Source organism: Pipistrellus kuhlii, unplaced genomic scaffold (genome assembly GCF_014108245.1).
Source record: "Pipistrellus kuhlii isolate mPipKuh1 unplaced genomic scaffold, mPipKuh1.p scaffold_m20_p_2, whole genome shotgun sequence".
Taxonomy (NCBI): domain Eukaryota; kingdom Metazoa; phylum Chordata; class Mammalia; order Chiroptera; family Vespertilionidae; genus Pipistrellus; species Pipistrellus kuhlii.
This window is the reverse complement of record NW_023425515.1, coordinates 6,225,980-6,243,358: the sequence shown is the minus strand read 5'-3', so window position 1 is coordinate 6,243,358 and position 17,379 is coordinate 6,225,980. Positions and strand designations below refer to the sequence as shown.

Sequence of the window (17,379 nt, the reverse complement as noted above, 5' to 3'; positions counted from 1 at the left end):
TTTGTTTTAAGAAATAATTCTTTTTTTGTTTTGTTTTACTTTTTTTTTTTTTTTTTAATATATTTTATTGATTTTGTACAGAGAGGAAGAGAGAGATATAGAGAGTTAGAAACAATGATGAGAGGGAGTCATCGATCAGCTGCCTCTTGCACACCCCCTACTGGGGATCTGCCCGCAACCAAGGTACATGCCCTTGACCAGAATTGAACCCGGGACCCTTTGGTCCCCAAGCTGACACTCTATCCATTGAGCCAAACCGGCCCCGGCGGGTCCCAGGTTTGATTCTGGCCCAGGGCACATGCCCGGGTTGCGGACTCAATCCCCAGTGGGGGACGTACAAGAGGCAGCCAATCAATGATTCTCTCTCAACATTGATATTTCTCTCTCTCTCTACCTCTTCGTCTCTGAAATCAATAAAGAAATACATATTTTTTAAAAAGAACCCAAATAAAAGTGTTCAAACCTTATGGATATTTTGAGGTCACTAATGTATCCATGCTTCTAATAATGTGTGTTAATTCACCCACAGTGCTCTAGGAATATTTTAAATAAGTCATTAGCAATTATTTTAGATTAAAGTACTTTTGCATGAAATGGTAGAATATAGATACTTCAAATAAAACATATAGCCTAATTTACTTTTTATTTTATCTAACTCAAGATAAACAAAATACCAAAACTGTTATGAAAGATATAATCTAACAAAAATAATAAACTGAAGTGTTCCTGAAATTAATTAGCATTACATGTGCAACCTGTTAAAAATGCAATACAACTAAAAATAAATCTAAAAAACATTCTAAATAAAACCCATATGCAAACTACACACAAAGATGAGTTTATGACTGTACTTCTCAAAATCAGTATTAGTTAAGAAACTTAGCATGCCCCTCCCCCCAAAAAAGAAACTTAGTCCTAACGTTGCATTTCACATACTTCCAAAAATCATTTAAGTGTTTAAATGTTCACATTACAGTGGATTAGGGTTAGTCCTGTAGAAAGCTGACCGTCCCTACACATAGCTGACCAGGGGACTGTGAGGAGCTCATCCACACCCGGCCCACAGGCCTGCAGGTGAACCAACAATGGCTGCCGCTGTGACACCGCGGGCCATGAAGACACAGTCCCATGGGAACACACTGGAGCCCTGGCACATACAGACGCTGAAGCAGGACCCAGGGAAGCCAACCTACCACAACCACATGATGCACATGAGGATCGGCGGAGGGAGCCCCGTCTGCGGCCAATGAAGACTCTGCCCAGGAAGGGGCCTTTTCTGCTGCTGACCCACCAAGGGAACAAAGCAGCCCCGACTGGTCAGCCTGGAGCACTGAGGCACTCATCCTGTCCTTCAGAGAGAGATCCAGGCTGTGCTGGCTCAGGACGTCCACGCAGGGTGTCAGGGGCAGGCTGGGTGGTGGCTCGAGCATTGAGTCCTTCCTGACAACCTCGGGGGAGCTCCAGGAGGACAGGTCCATCGCACTGAGTGCATTCTTCAAGGGCTCAGCCTCCTCAATGTAGGTTAAGTCATGGGAGCTACTTGGCAAGCTCAGCTGCAAACCAAGTGACCCATCCTGCAAAGCTACCTTGTCTTCCATGGGAACATTTGGCATTTCATTTCTTTTCAATGAATCCTGATTTCCAATACTGTCAATTACATCCTGTGTAATTTTATTGATATTAAATTCATCAACAGGAGGCAATCTGTCAGTTTCTTCACCGTTACTGCAACTACCATTCAAACTGTTTTCTAAAACATGAGAAAATGCCAATGGCTGTTGAGAGTTAAAATCCTCTGTCTCGGTGTTCTGGAAGTTCATAGAATATACCAGACGGTTCAGTTTTTCTTGAAGCTGTTTCACCTGAGTTATGAGATCAACTTTCTGCAGCTTAAAACACTCCCGTCGTTTTTCTTTATCCTGCAGGTGAGATAGAACATGCATACAGTAAAATAACTGCATTACATGCTGCAACACTTGTCTGTCTGAGCCAGTTTTATGAACCAATTTCAGAGACTGAGAAATTAATTATGAGATTCCATAATGAGCCCTTTGGTCCCTCTGGACTCTTAGGATTTCAAATTTTTTTATAAGACAGAATCAGGGCTTAAAGCTTTGTGCCTAAAAGGCAACTGTTGGAGAGGATTCTGGAAAGATGGCACAGCAGAAAGTACAAGAATCTGTCTCCCCACCTGGACATCAACTGCACTGGCAGAATCTTATCTGATACAATATAGTCAAACCTCAGTTCTTAAACATCTCCTATCTCACAATTCACTTCTCAACCCAACACGCTTTTCATGCTCCTCCTTGTATGATCAGTCACACCTCTCTCAGGTGACAAAGAGAGAATGCACAAGTGAATCAGTTTACCACTAAATCTCATGTTAACATCTCAATACAGAGGAGACAACCAGTATTCAAAATCTTCCGATGAAACAAGCTGTGGAGTTGACGGCTTCACTGGTGAATTCTATCAAACATTTAAAGAACTGATATTAATCTTTCTCAAACATTCCAATAAACTGAAGAAGGAGCACCAGGCTCAGAGGCTTCACTGGTAATTCTACCAAACATTTAAGGAAGAAACTATACCAATTCTCTACAGCAGAAGCAGAGGGAATGCCTCTTAACTCATTCTATGAGGCATTACCTTGATACGAATGCCAAATAGTACAAGAAATGAAAACTATAAACCAATGTTCCTTATGAACATTTATGCAAAAAGACTCAACAAAATATTAGAAAATAGAATTCAATCACATTTTAAAGGATTATACATCTTAAGAAAGTGGTATTCATTACCAGAATGCAAGGGCAGTTCAACATAGGAAAATCAATGTAATATACCATAATAACAAAATGAATGAAAAAAATCATACAATTGATGCACAAAAAAAGCATTTGACATAATTTTAATATCCTTTTTTGATAAAATCATTCAAGATAACTAGGAATAGAAAAAAATAACCTTAACATAATAAAAACCATACATGAGAGACAGTGAAAATCACATTCAATGGTGATAGATTGAAAGCTTTACAACTAAGAACAAGGAAAGGACGTCCAGTTTCACCACTTCAACATAGTACTGAAAGTCTAGCCAGAATAATTAGGCAAGAAAAAGAAATTAAAGACATCCAAATTGGAAAGAAAGAAGCAAAACTATCTATGTTCACAGATTATATGGTCTTATATGTAGAAAACCCTGGAAGATACCACGTAAAAAACTGATAAAATTATAAAATTCAGTTGCATTTCTCTACACCAGTGGTTCTCAACCTTTCTAATGCCGCGACACTTTCATACAGTTCCTCATGTTGTGGTGACCCCCAACCATAAAATTATTTTTGTTGCTACTTCATAACTGTAATTTTGCTGCTGTTAATGAATCGGAATATAATACCTGTGTTTTCCCATGGTCTTGGGCTCTACAGCAGCAGAGGCTCTACAGGTTGAGAATCGCTAGCAGGGTCACCTAAGACCATCAGAAACCACAGATATTTACATTACAACTCATAACAGTGGCAAAATTACAGTTATGAAATAGCAACAGAGTCGCAACAGTAGGAAGGTTGAGAACCACTGCTCTACACGAACAATGAATAATCTGAAAAGGAAATTAAAAAAAACAAATCCAATCGCTTCTCGGCCTTTTGGCTAAGATCAAGTGTAAAAAAACAAATCCAGACAGGCTGATGTGTGCTCAACCTATGAACCAGATCACGGTTCAATTCCCGGTCAGGGCACATGCCCATATTGCGGGCTCAATCAACAGTAGGTGGCGTGAAGGAGGCAGCCCATTGCTAACGTTGCTCTCTCATTGATGTTTCTCTCTATCACTCTCTCTTCCTCTCTCTCTAGAGATAAATAAAAACATATTAAAAACAAACAAAAAACTAGCTCGTAGAGTGCCTAAATGAAACGTGTAGGACATTTCAAAGCAAATCTGAATAGCTATGAGAATATGATAGATTCAGAAAACATGTCACTGTCTACGGTCTACATAGTATGTGTGTCCCCTCAACAAAATGCCAGAGAGGATGCCTGTCTCTCCTGAAACGAGCCTAAGTACCTTCACTGTCCCTGATGCTTTGCCGTAGTCCTCAGCACTCAAGTGCATTTCATTTTTCACAAGGAGCAGCTCAGACTCCAGCTGCCTCTGGCAGACCGCGAGCATCGACATCATGCTGTCTTGTTTGTGGAGGCCGGTGTGGTTTCCCGTCACCAGGGCTTTGGCAGGCTGCAGATCACCTTTCACTGGGCTCTACAGTAAGAGGAAAAACACAAGGACAATGCCATCAAGATTATACTAAACACACGGAATGTCAGAAATGCAGGGAGGCCAGCTGCAGGGAGCTCTAAAGTGTGAAATCAGAACCATGCTGCAACCCTGCTGTCTGCTCATAAACCACCATGGGACAGATGTGCTGGAGGCTTAGGGCCCTGAGGGCTCTGAGGGCACAGGTGCCAGCTGTGGTAGAATGGGGTGTACTCAGCACAGAACCCCAAGCTGATTGGGGGGGGGGGGGGCAGAACTCTACTCAAACATAAACTGAAGCATGTTCCCCACCCACAAATAAACTTGAAACATTTTACACTATAATATAAAAGATAAACCATTTGATTACATGTCTAATACATGGTTGAGCTCCGTATCACTGAGTGTGCCCTAACCCTAACTCTAACCCTAATAAAAAAAAGAAGTGTTTTTAAAAGTTTTAATAACTTATAGCAATAAGTTTAAAATTATACAAAAGAGCAAGACCCAGCCTAATCTCACTGCATACATGTGGCCTAACTTAAGGTTATATGGATCCTAAATGGCAAGGGCCCCAGCCAGCACCAGTTGCATACTCACTTCTCCTCCCAGGCATGAGCCACCTACTGGAAACTACCCACCAGAGAGGAGAGTCATTAATTAAAACAGAAACAGCCCTAACCAGTTTGGCTCAGTGGACAGAGTGTCAATCTGAGAACTCAAGGGTCCCAGGTTCGATTCTGGTCAAGGGCATGTACCTAGGTTGCAGGCACATCCCCAGTAGAGGGTGTGCAAGAGGCAGCTGATTGATGTTTCTCTTTCATCAACGTTTCTAACTCTCTCCCTCTCCCTTCTTCTCTGTAAAAAATCAATAAAATATATATATATTTAAAAACAGAAGAGTAAGAAAAATAATTGTTTGCTCAGAAAACCCCCAACTTCTCTGGTCCAGCCCAGTGCTCCACCTCCAGCTGCGTGGGTCAGGGCCTCCTGCTCTCTGCACACAGACTGCACCTGTGGGGCTATAGGGGAACCAGGCCCACCTGTGGATCATCGGCTTGACCACGGGAGGCCATAGGTAGCTGCCTGTTGCCCACATTTTGTTCCGACTCTTCACCACACAAGGCCTTGTCACTCCTGGCCACCTGTCCCTGGAAGCTGCCCTTTATACGATGGAGCACGGGCGACCCACACGCCTGCTGCTTATCCAGCTCCTTCTGGCACCGCAGAAACCGCTGGTTCAGTGCCTGCAGCTGGTGGCTGAGGCGGACACACTGCACTCGGAGCCGCTGCAACTCCGGGGGCTCATGTGTGGCACCCGGGGGCTGCTGTTCCAGGGTGCGGCGGAGGGAGGTGAAGGCCTGAAGGATGGCCTCCAGTTCTGTGGAGTGGGCTGAGCGCCTTCTGTTTATAGCCTCAATTTCCAAATCCCTCTGGGCAATCTCTGCATCCTTTGCTTTGAGGGCAGCCTCAAACTCTTGAATTTGGGAGGCCAATCCCTGGACCTCCGCCTCCCGGAGGGTAGCACTGGATCTCAGCTGGGCCAGCTGCCTCTCGGCAGCCTCCTCTGCAACCCGCAGGCGCTGCTGCAGGGCCTCCAGGGCCTGGCCATGCTGGTGCTCCTGCTCAGTCAGCAGCTGGCCCAGAGCCTCCTTGGCCTCAAGAGCATTCTGGAGCTCGGCCTGCAGCGTGGCCTGGGTCTCGGCTCCCTCGGTCTGCAGGCAGTACAGCCCACGCTCTAGCTCGCTCTGGAGATCCTCAGCTTGGCTGTCACTGAGCTCATGCTTGGCAGGCTCCCCAAGGGTCAGCTCTCGCTGCAGCTTCTCGATGACCTCGTGCAGTTGCTCAATTTCCTCTGCTTTATCCTTCTGCAGCCGCTCCTGGTTCTCCTGCAAAGTCTCAATAATGGACTTCAGCTCCTCGACTTCAGAGCTTCTACTATACATAACCTGCAGAAAGAGCACGTTTCAGAGGCAAACTACATAACTGCCTTCAGAACCCCCTCTCAACTTACAGCTCTGAATTCGTTGTCAGAAGTAGACGCGTCTCACACACTGTTGATGGGAATGCAATATGGTGCTATGGAAAATAGTATGGCAGTTCCTCAAAAATAAAAATTACCATATGATCCAGAAATCCCACTTCTGAGTATTTATTCAAAAGAACTAAAATCAAGATTTCGAACAGATATTAGCACCCCAGAATCAATGCACTGCTACTGTTCACAAAAGCCAAGATTCACAAACAAACTAAATGTCCACTGGTGGATGAATTAATAAAGAAAATTTGTATGCATTTAATAGAATATTATTCAGCCTTAAAAACAGAAATACTAAAATTTATCACCATATGGATAAAACCTGAGGACATCACAGAAGAACAAATACTACATCATCCCACTGATATGAGGTATTTAAAATAGTCACACTCACAGAATCAAAGACTAGTATGTAGTTACCAGGGGCTAGGAGAGAGGGGGAAATGGAAAACTGCTTCTCAACGGGCATACACTTTCAGCTATACAAAATGGAGAAGTTCTCGAGATCTGCAGTACAACATTGTGCCTATAATTAACAATATTGTATTGTACACTTAAAAACTTGTTAAGAGGAAATAACTTGTGTTGTGTTCCTACCACAAGAAAACAAGATAAAATAAAGGTAAACATAAAAATAAAAAAATAAAAAAAAGTAGAGCCGAAACCGGTTTGGCTCAGTGGATAGAGCATCAGCCTGCGGACTGAAAGGTCCCAGGTTCGATTCCGGTCAAGGGCATGTACCTGGGTTGCGGGCACATCCCCAGTAGGAGTGCAAGAGACAGCTGATTGATGATTCTCTCTCATCGATGTTTCTGACTCTCTATCCATCTCCCTTCCTCTCTGTAAAAAAATCAGTAAAATATATTTAAAAAATAAATAAATAAAAATTAAAAAAAAAGAGTAGAGTCTTCACAGCTTGAAATACAAAACAGCTGTAAGAACTAACAATGACACCAAATAACAGTTAATATATAAAAAATTCCCAAAATGCTGTATCCCAACTACTTAACTACCTCTAAGAAAAATCCTGTTGCTGCTGGGCAGCTCATTCGGATACTCCACTTGAGGCTGCTGGGCACTGCCCCAGAGCCCAGCCCTCTTTTGTCAGAATTCTGAGGAAGATCTAAGTTGGCCACTTCCCAGTCAGTGACACCTACATACTAATATTTTTCCACCTTTTAAATGTGTATGTAGTAAATATTTAAACAACTCTGATTTGTTTGATTTTCCTAAAGGGAGAATTTAGATTTTAGGTGTCGTTCTGATTTTTTAAAAATAGATTTTTATTGATTTCAGAAAGGAAGGGAGAGGGACAGAGATAGAAACATCAATGATGAAACAGAATCATTGATTGACTGAATCCTGCACACCCCACACTGGGGATTGAGCCCACAAACTAGAGCATATGGCCTGACCAGGAATTGAACCCTGATCTCCTGTTTCATAGGTCGATGCTCAATCACTGAGACATGCCAACTGGCCTAAAAAAAAATCAATGAAAAAAATTTCTTCAAGTGGGAATTAACAAATAAATAAATACAGGCATAAATACCTAAGAAAATAACATAATTTAAAAAACCCAAAATAAACTCATGCAACCAAAACAATCTAATAAAAAAATGGGCAGAAGACCTAAATAGACACTTTCCCCCAAAAGACATACAGATGGCTAAAAGGCATATGAAAAGATGTTCTATGTCACTAATTGTAAGAGAAATGCAGATTAGAATCACAATGAGATAATCAGCTAAAACCTGTCAGAATGGCTATCATCAATAAATCTACAAATAACTGTTGGTGAGGATGTGGAGAAAAGGGAACCCTCATGCACTCTTGGTGAAAATGTAAATTGGTAAAGCCACTATAAAAAACAGTATGGAGGTTCCTAAAAAAAAAAAAATGAAAATTAGAGGTTCCATATGATCCAGCAATCCCACTTCAGGGTATTTATTTAAAAAAACACCAAAAAAAAACCACACACAAAAAAATTGTAATTCAAAAAGATATATGCTCCTGTGTGTTAATTGCAGCATTATTTACAATAGCCAACACATGGAATCAAGATATGGAAGAACTGAAGTATTGTTGTTTTTGGTTTTAAGCTGTATGAGTTTATTATTTATTTTTTGATATTAACTCCTTATTGGATGTATGATTTGTCCATCAATAGACAATTGGCTAAAGAAGATGTATTATTACTCAGCAATAAAAAAGAATGAAATTTTGCCATTTGTGACAATATGGTTGGACCTAGAGGATATGATGCTGAGTGAAGTAAGTCCGACAGAAAAAGGCAAATGGCATATAATTTCACTTATATGTGGGATTTAAAAGGCAAAACAAATGAGCAAACAGAAACAAGTTCATGGAGAACAAACTGATGGTCGCCAGGTGAGAGGGGGTTAGGTTGGAGGGCTGAGTGAAAAAAGTGAAGAAATTAAAAAGTACAAGTTTACAGAATAGTCATGGGGATATAAAGTACAGCATAAGAAATATAATCAGTAATCTATATTAATAAAAGCCTTGGTGGCCCTAGCGCCCTCACAAGATGACCGCCACAAGATGGCTGGCAGGGAAGGGTAGTGTGGGAGATCAAGCAGGCAGGGGAGGGCAACTGAGGGCGATCAGGCCAGCAGGGGAGGGCAGTTGGGGGAAACCAGGCCTGTAGGGGAAGGCAATTGGGGGGGACCAGGCCTGTAGGGGAGGGCAATTGAGGGCGATTGGGCCAGCAGGGGAGCAGTTAGGGGGCAATCAGACTGGCAGGCAGAAGCAATCAGGGGCCATTAGGCAGGCAGGAAGGCAAGTGGTTAGGAGCCAGCAGTCCCGGATTGTGAAAGAAATGTCTGATTGCTGGTGTAGACTCAATTCTAAACCAGCAGTTGGACATCCCCCAAGGGGTACCTGACTGGAGAGGGTGCAGGCTGGGCTGAGAAACACCCCCCTCCCACAACCAGCACATGAATTTCATGCACCAGGCCTCTAGTATTGCAATAACTCTGTATGGTGCCACATAGATAGTACACTTATCAAGGGGGATCACTTCAAAAGTATTGAAACGCCTAATCACTATGCTGTACACCTGAAACTAATACTGTATGTGAAATATATTTGAAAAATAAAATTTTAATAATTAGTTGCTGGTTTTAAAGGCATTCCTTAAGCTTGGCCAATAAATATAGTTCAGTGGTTGAGCATCAACCTATGAACCACGAAGTCATAGTTCATTCCCAGACAAGGCACATGTCCAGGTTGTGGGCTTGATCCCCAGTAGGGGGCAGGCAGGAGGTAGCTGATCAATGATTCTCATCATTGATGTTTCTATCTCTCTCTCCCTCTCCCTTCCTCTCTGAAACTAATAAAAATATATTAAATAAAAAATAAAGTCATTCCTCAAAGAAACACAAAATAATATTCTTAAATTTTGCCAAATATATAAGATACCAATACAGATCATAAATATCTCATTAGCCTTTGTCACAGTGAAATTTGGAGACACAAAAAACTTCAGACAAAACTTCTTTTTACTCTAGCAGCTGCCTCGGGCCTTATACCTTCTATCAAAATTCATGGGAAAAGCCATTATACACTTTATGTAGTATCACCCCAGAGGTCTCTGTTGACGCAAGGTCACACTTATAAACTACCAAGAACACGAAAGCCCAAGATGCCTTCATACCAAAAGGACCACCTACCTCGCTGAGAGTGCCACTTCCCATCCCAGCCAGCTGTGCCTCCAGCTGCTCGCTCAAACACAGTATCTCCTTTTCTTTGTTTTGCAGAAATTCCTATTGAAATGACAATAATAATAAAGCCTTACTGTGGGACTAGTCCCCAGGCCTTACAGACATAAGCTATCCTAATAAATAAGCCTGTAGTTTCAATACTAACACTCAATTTGAAAATGTTTTTCTATTAAAGTGGTTCTATTTAAAGTGACATATTAGTTTGGTTTTCTAAAATCAGTTACTACACATTTGTTTTGTTTAAAGCAAGCATGTCAAACTCATGGCCGGCAGGTCACATGACTCGTTTAAATGTGGCCCGTCAGCTGCAAGTTGGACATGTTTGGTTTGGGGCAATTGGGCCAGCAGGGGAGCAGTTAGGGGGCAATAAAGAAATCACCAAAGAGTAAGTAAAGCCCGTTCTTATATGCTCCTCACGTAGTAATTAAGGATGAGTGCCCACTGAAAAGATAAGCAGTGGTTCTAGGACCGATCTAAAACTCCTTTTCACTGAAGATATTCTAAATTGTGCAGTTGCAAGCCTTTGGGAGGATTAGGCACAAATGACACAGAGGATTTCTTTCAATGCTATCAGTTCACTAATCAAACAATTGCCAGGTTGGCATCAGAGGACACTATTCTAAACTCAATATATTTCAAGGCCATCTTTTAAGATTATGTTTTCTTTACAGCTTTATCATGTCCACTATATAAGGGCTGTTTTTCGTTTTTGCTTGAAAAGCACAATTTCATTAAGATAACAGAAGATTTAAAAACAGACTTGTTTCCATCCTGAATGGGCACCTTGGTAATGGCCAGAGCAGGGCCATCGTTCCCAAGTTATGATTTGTTTCCCTGGCAGTTAGTGAAATGCCTCTCCTACAAGCAGCCTTAAAGGCATGACTGTCATCAGTGCTGCAAATCAAAAGCAAGAGTTTGGTGCGGAGGTGAAAGCATGTCAACTTCCCCAGTCAAGGTGACTCTGGCTTTCCACTCATGATTCTGAGGCGCTGCCTCCACACTACACTTTCTTGAGCTGCCCGAGGTGCCAACCTCAGTACAGACAAGCCAGGCACTTTCTGAAATCACTTCTCTTTTCAGAAGGAAGTCTCCTGGGAAGGCCTGAGGTACCCAGATCCTGTAAATAATGGTTCTCATGTTGGGCTGCAGCACTTAACAGACAGAAAGTGGGTATGGTCACATTACCTTCAAATTCGCATTCTCTTCTTGTAGTCCTCTGATGCTGATGGCAGCATGGTTGTTCTGCAGGTCTAATTTCAAATTCAGATGTAGTACTTCTTCATTTTTATTAACTAAGTCATCTGTAACCTTTTCTAATTGTTCTTTTAAGTCTAAAACCTTTTAGTGAAACAAATGAAGATAAACATTAAAAATTACCTAATATTCTAAATGATTTAATAACTAAAATTATGCTAAAATATTTGAAAGTACATGCCAAAAAAATTACTACTATAACTCACATAAAAATGCTAAAAATTACAAAGAATATGCAGTAATTACAAGCATTTGGACGTCCTGCCCTTTACATAGCCGTGCAGAGGACACGTGTCAGGCACTGAAAAGAGGAAACCCGTCCAATCTCCCTCCCCTTACCTCGCTTTCCCGCTGCAAGAGTGCCCTCTGCACGGCCTCTAACTGGATTTCTGGGTCCTTGGGGCAGCTGTCCACAGGAGGCACAGAGCATTTGCCCTCATCTAGTTTAGACTGCAATGTGGACACCAGAAGCAAGTTATTCATCTGCTGTTGCTGTAGTGCCTCTTTATCCTATTTAAGAAAAAATGAGATGTACTTTAGGCAAGTATTTCAAGAATCAGGGGCCTCAATGTGCTGTCTATTTAAGTGTAAACCATCCCCAGCACTTCCTGCACACACCTGCACGCACCACACCTGATCCCCAGACCCAGCATGCTCCAAGGTAGAGATCTGCTTGGTGACGGATGCAATCCCAAACAGAGAGCCACTGGTGGCCCTTGATTACACTGGAGGAACTGATCCTTAGTAATCATTCAACAAGATACAAAATAGTCTCTGACTGTTAGCAAATATAAAAAACTGAAGAGACTTTGCCAAAGAACAGGGCAATAGATGAAAATATATGCATACAAAGAATTTTAACAGCCTGTTAAGAAGCTTTCAAAGAAAATTTAATATGGATAAAATAGTTACAACACATTGGTCCATCTTTGTGTAGGAAAAAAAGGCATTTCCTATACCCCTGGTATCTAATAATTCAGTAAATGTTTGCTTAGCGGGGGATGGGGGTGGTAGGAGAGCAGTTTCGAGGAATTGTCCCAAGTCAGTACTAAGCACCACTCCCCTCCAAGTGATGAAAGGAAGTGAAAAGAGGTGAAACTGGCCAGGTTGGTGTCCTGACATAAGAGCCAAGCTTGACTCCTTCAATAGCTTTCATGGGCATTTTCAAGAACCTAACACACCTGATAAAAACTAGCCTCCTTGAAGCAGAATTTATCTTAGGACAAAACCAATGATTCAAAAATAAAATTTCTCAAGGAGCATCACTTTTCATGTAACTTTTAACCTCCAGCTCATTAAATAAATGAAGTATCAGAAGTGGTTGCTTTGAGGAAATGCTGAATAATCAGAAATGCCACAAGTCTCCTACCCTCAGCACAGCCCTCCAGCCTCATCCTAGTGTTCAGATACAAACAAAAGAATCCAAACAACACCAGGAAAACTCACTGGAGGCATTTTCACTGGGGGAATTGACAGTTACTAAACTCAAAAATGAAAATAATTCTAACTAGTGCTAAGTATTTAATGAAATAACTTTCTTAAACCTAAAATCTTGAAAATTTATGAAATTATTAAGGAGTACTATAAAAATTGTTATAAAACGCTATTATAATAAATATGATATTGTAATTTATAATAAAAATAAATACTGGTATTTATCTGACTTCTAGCACGGAACTCCTAAAGCTCTTGGAATTATTTGAGTGAAAAGAGTGACAAAGGTGTTTGATATTCATTAACAAGCCCCTTCCAGCCACTCCTGAGTTTATGTTACTGAGGTGGCTTTTAGAAAGACCCAAGGTCACCTAAGGATGGATGCCAGGGAACCAACAATGTGATTACAAGGTTGGACCTTTTAGTCCATCCCTGGAGGTCAGGTAGAAGGGCTGGAGGTCGAACCAATCACCAACAACAAATGATTTAATCAATCACACCTAGGTGATGGGGCTTCCAATAAAAAACCAAAGAATGGGAGTTCAGAGTTTCCAGGTTGCCGAACATTTGAACATAAGGAGACAGGGGGCACCTGGACAGGGCACAGAAGCCGTGTGCACCTTCCCCCACACCTCACCCAGTGGGTCTCTTCCATCAACTGTCCCTGAGTTATATCCTGTATAACAAAAGGTGACTTACTAAGTAACATGTTTCTCTGAGTTCTGTGAGTGACTCTAGCAAATTAATAAAACCCAAGGAGGGACTGTGGGGACTTCTGATCTATACAACCTGGACCTGGGATGGGCATCTGATGTTTTAAGGGGTGGGAGGTTGAGCCCTTAACTTGTGGGGTCTGACGTTAACTCAGGAGGATGGTATCAGAACTAAGTTCTAAGACACCCCATTGGAATCTGCTGAGAACTGAACACTTGTTTGGTGTGGTGGAAACCCCTACACGCTTGGTGACCAGAAGTGTTACCCATGAAGTGATGTAGCAGAGGACAAATCGTGCAGGAGACGTACAAAGCATTTTTCCTTCAGAGCAAATAAAAGCCAAGAGGTCAGAGGGAACTCTGCCAACAGTTGGTCTGAGGTCCTCCCTAACAAAGTCTTCCTCGTGAAAAGGAGGGCCCACCTCGCCCACCTGCCCCAAGCAGCTCAGAGTTCTCAGTGATGAACCAACAACGGGGACCTGGACAGAATCCCACACAACATAGGGTGTTTACCTGTTGTAGCTCTTTCATAGCTTTTCTTTGCTTCTCCAGTTCTTCCTGGAGCTGGATCACTTTCCTCTTGGTATTGGCATTTGTCTCCTCCAGGTGTTTAATTTCCTCTTCCTGGATCAATACTTGTCTATCTGCTAATTCTTTCTTCATCACCAATTCATTAAGTTCATCTGTTTTTTCTCTCAATTTTTCCTGTAACAATTCAACCTAAAACAACAAAAAATGCTTAAAAAACATAATAGTTAAAAAAAAACAAAAACCAACCCGCCTGAACCGGTTTGGCTCAGTGGATAGAGCGTCGGCCTGCGGACTGAAGGGTCCCGGGTTCAATTCCGGCCAAAGGCATGTACCTTGGTTGCGGGCACATCCCAGTAGGAGGTGTGCAAGAGGCAGCTGATTGATGATTCTCTCTCATCGATGTTTCTAACTCTCTATCCCTCTCTCTTCCTCTCTGTAAAAAATCAATTAAAAAAAAAAAAAAACCCAACCCAACAATTTCCCAAATAAAAAAGTAACCAAGGCAGCCAAGATCGGTTTGGCTCAATGGATAGAGCATCGGCTTGGGGACTGAAGGGTCCCGGATTCGATTCCGGTCGGGGGCATGTACCTTGGTTGCGGGCATATCCCCAGTGGGGGGTGTGCAAGAGGCAGCTGATCGATGACTCTCTCTCATCGATGTTTCTAACTTTCTATCTCTCTCCCTTCCTCTCTGTACAAAATCAATAAAATATATTAAAAAAAAAAAAAGTAACCAAGGCAATTCAGAGAAAACTGATCTTCTACGTGGCTTTGTAGACCTAGGCTGCAGAGAGGATTGGGAATCTCTCAATAACAAAATAAAGACATAATATTTGTTATTAAAATGAGTTTTGATAGTGAGGAATAGACTGCTACTCAGCAATAAAAAACAAGAATGAAGCACAGATACAGCAGCCACCTGGATGAATCACCAGAGAATCTCTAGGCGGAGCGAAAAGCAATCCCCGAAGGCTGCCCACTGCGGTCCATTTGTATAACCACGCAGAAATAAGAAACTATTCTGGGGATCTGGTTGAGAGCCCCGTGCAGCTCTGTCTGCATTAACATCCTGACTGTGACCTTGGGCTGGCTTCTGCAAGATGTCACCACTGGGAAAACTGGGAGAAGGGCACACAGGATCTCTGTGTGTCTTGTTTCTCACACAACTGCAATTGAAACCACAGTTTTCTCAAAATAAATTTAATTTTAAAAAAGAATAAACAAATTGACTACAGCCACTCCAGGACAAGAGGAAGCAGACAGTTCCAGACTAAGCAGAATGATGCGAGAAAAAGCAACAAGACGCAGAAGCAGGTGCACCACTGCCCATATGTCACATGCACTAGCCATGCAGGTGGTCAGGGCATAGACAGAGGTCACATACCTCCTCATCCAGCTGTGCCTGCTGTCATTGCCGTGTACATGGAAGGCAAAAATATTTTTAAAGATAAAGTTTAAAAACACTGTAACAAACCGCTCCCCCACACACGCCTGTAGCCCATGGCAGACTGACTTACATCACTGTCGCGGGAGCCCCGGGCCTGCGGCTGGGCTGCCCGGTGGAGCTGCTCCTCCAGCCGCTGGATCTCCTGCTGGAACTCCTCCCGCTCATGCTCCCTCTCCACCGCCTGCTCCTGTTACGAGGCAGATTGTGGGAGCTGCTTACTGTGATGTCACTTCCCAGTCGCATCCACTCCCCCCTAAAGGGAACCACTGAACGGTACGAGATGGACAGAGAAGGCTCCAGGTCTGATGCTACAACCATTTCATACATGTGGCCACTGCCCAGGACAATAGGCCTCTTGAGTGGACATTGTGGGAAGGAGAGATAAATGGGGAGGAGGGCCTTCCCAGGGGATGAGGGAGAGGTTGAAAGGGAGAAATGTCAGAAAGAGCAAATAGTGCAGGTCCAAGCTGGCTTCAGGCACACAGGGCCTGTAACTCACTGCAGGCGACTCCTGCCCAAGCCACTACAAGGAGCGTGGCCATAAGACCATGGGTGTTTCCTCAGAATCATATATCAAACGTTGACAACGTCTGAACTATCTACCAAGAGACAAGGACACGTGAAGGTCTACTATACATTAATCTTCTCATCAGGCCACAGAAGCTTAATGACCTGAGAAGGGCCAGGCTTGGAAAGGTGACTTTCAGGGAGGCAAAGACAATTTATAGCGCTCTTACGTCCATGAACTGCCGCTGGCTGCGCAAGTGCTTGTCCAGGGACACCATCTGCTGCCGCAGGGCGCTGAGCTCCTCGGCCTGTGAGGCGCATGCTTGATGGCGGGAGAGCTGCTCTTCCAGCTCGGCCTCCAGGAGCTTCACCTGGGCATGCAGAGTCGCCTGGTCTTTCTCACATTGCTGCCTGGTCTCCAACCGCTCTGTGGTGGCAGCTTCCACTTCCCTCCGAAGGGCTACAGTGGCAGAGAACAGAAGGGGAGGCCCTCAGCACGGGGCATGGTCCTTGTGCTGCACCAGAAACACCAACATGTGCTTACTAGCAGTGACGCCGCCCGGCACAAGCCCCACATGACACCACGGCCAGCTCCCTGGCAGCTCGAGACCCAGTCTTAGCCAGGGACTGGAGCACCGGGTCCCCAAGGCTTCCAGACTCCCCACAGACACAGCACGGATCTAACCTTCGTTCCCTCTCCTGCCGCACAGCCACCTCAAAATGAGGGAACGTAGATCCTGCAAACCAGCATGGGCCTGTGTTCTGTCAGACACCGAGCTCGTGCCCCAACAACATAGCTGCAATGTAGCCAAATACCCGCCGAAAATAAACTCAAGCACATTTGCAAAAATAAATAAATAAATAAAATTTTAATATTGCAACCTTTACATGAAAATTGCCTAGTGTAACAAGAAAGCCTGAGAAGAATTCATCTTGGTGTTCCCAAATGACAGTTACCAGGTAACTTGCTAGGATATAATATATAATCCTTCACATATAATCCCCAGTAGGAAAAAATAAAATGCAACTTAGAAGTCCTGTCTGAGGCTTGGCCAGTGTGGTTCCAGATTGTGTGGACCTATGAACCAGGTGGTCATAGTTCAAGTCCATGGTTCAATGCCTGGGTTGTGGGCCTGATCCCCAGTAGGAAACATGCAGTAGCCGCCAAACAATGATTCTCTCTCATCACTGATGTTTCTCTCTCTCTCTCCTACTCCCTTCCTCTCTGAAATCGATAAAGATACTTAAAAATAATAAATAAATGAATAAATAAATAAATTCAGGGTGCAGCCCTGGCTGGTTTGATTTAGTGGTCAGCCTGCAGAACAAAAGGTCGTGGGCTCAATTCCCAGCCAAGGTCACATACCTTGGTTGCAGGCTTGGTCCCTGGCTCCAGTCAGAGTGTAAGCAAGAGGAACCCAATATATGTGTCTTTCTCATATAGATGTTTCT

The 17,379-nt window shown here is 43.1% G+C and overlaps 1 protein-coding gene across 8 annotated transcripts in view; it reads right to left on the bottom strand.

Moving 5' to 3' along the window:
• The window catches only part of PCNT (pericentrin), an 84,272-nt gene that overhangs the window by 22,324 nt on the left and 44,569 nt on the right, over positions 1 to 17,379 (bottom strand). For 3 of the 8 annotated variants that reach the window (XM_036446303.2, XM_036446310.2, XM_036446316.2), the window contains 10 exons: positions 16,158 to 16,387; positions 15,491 to 15,607; positions 15,358 to 15,378; positions 13,956 to 14,162; positions 11,635 to 11,805; positions 11,227 to 11,379; positions 9,991 to 10,083; positions 5,304 to 6,209; positions 4,075 to 4,266; positions 1,194 to 1,919 (listed from right to left, as the gene is read on the bottom strand). In XM_036446303.2, the coding sequence (XP_036302196.1) occupies positions 1,194 to 1,919; positions 4,075 to 4,266; positions 5,304 to 6,209; positions 9,991 to 10,083; positions 11,227 to 11,379; positions 11,635 to 11,805; positions 13,956 to 14,162; positions 15,358 to 15,378; positions 15,491 to 15,607; positions 16,158 to 16,387 (2,816 nt within the window). Of the gene's footprint in view, positions 1 to 1,193; positions 1,920 to 4,074; positions 4,267 to 5,303; positions 6,210 to 9,990; positions 10,084 to 11,226; positions 11,380 to 11,634; positions 11,806 to 13,955; positions 14,165 to 15,356; positions 15,379 to 15,490; positions 15,608 to 16,157; positions 16,388 to 17,379 lie in introns of all 8 variants that reach the window. The other 5 variants (XM_045585328.1, XM_045585329.1, XM_045585327.1 and 2 more) reach the window with 3 other exon arrangements.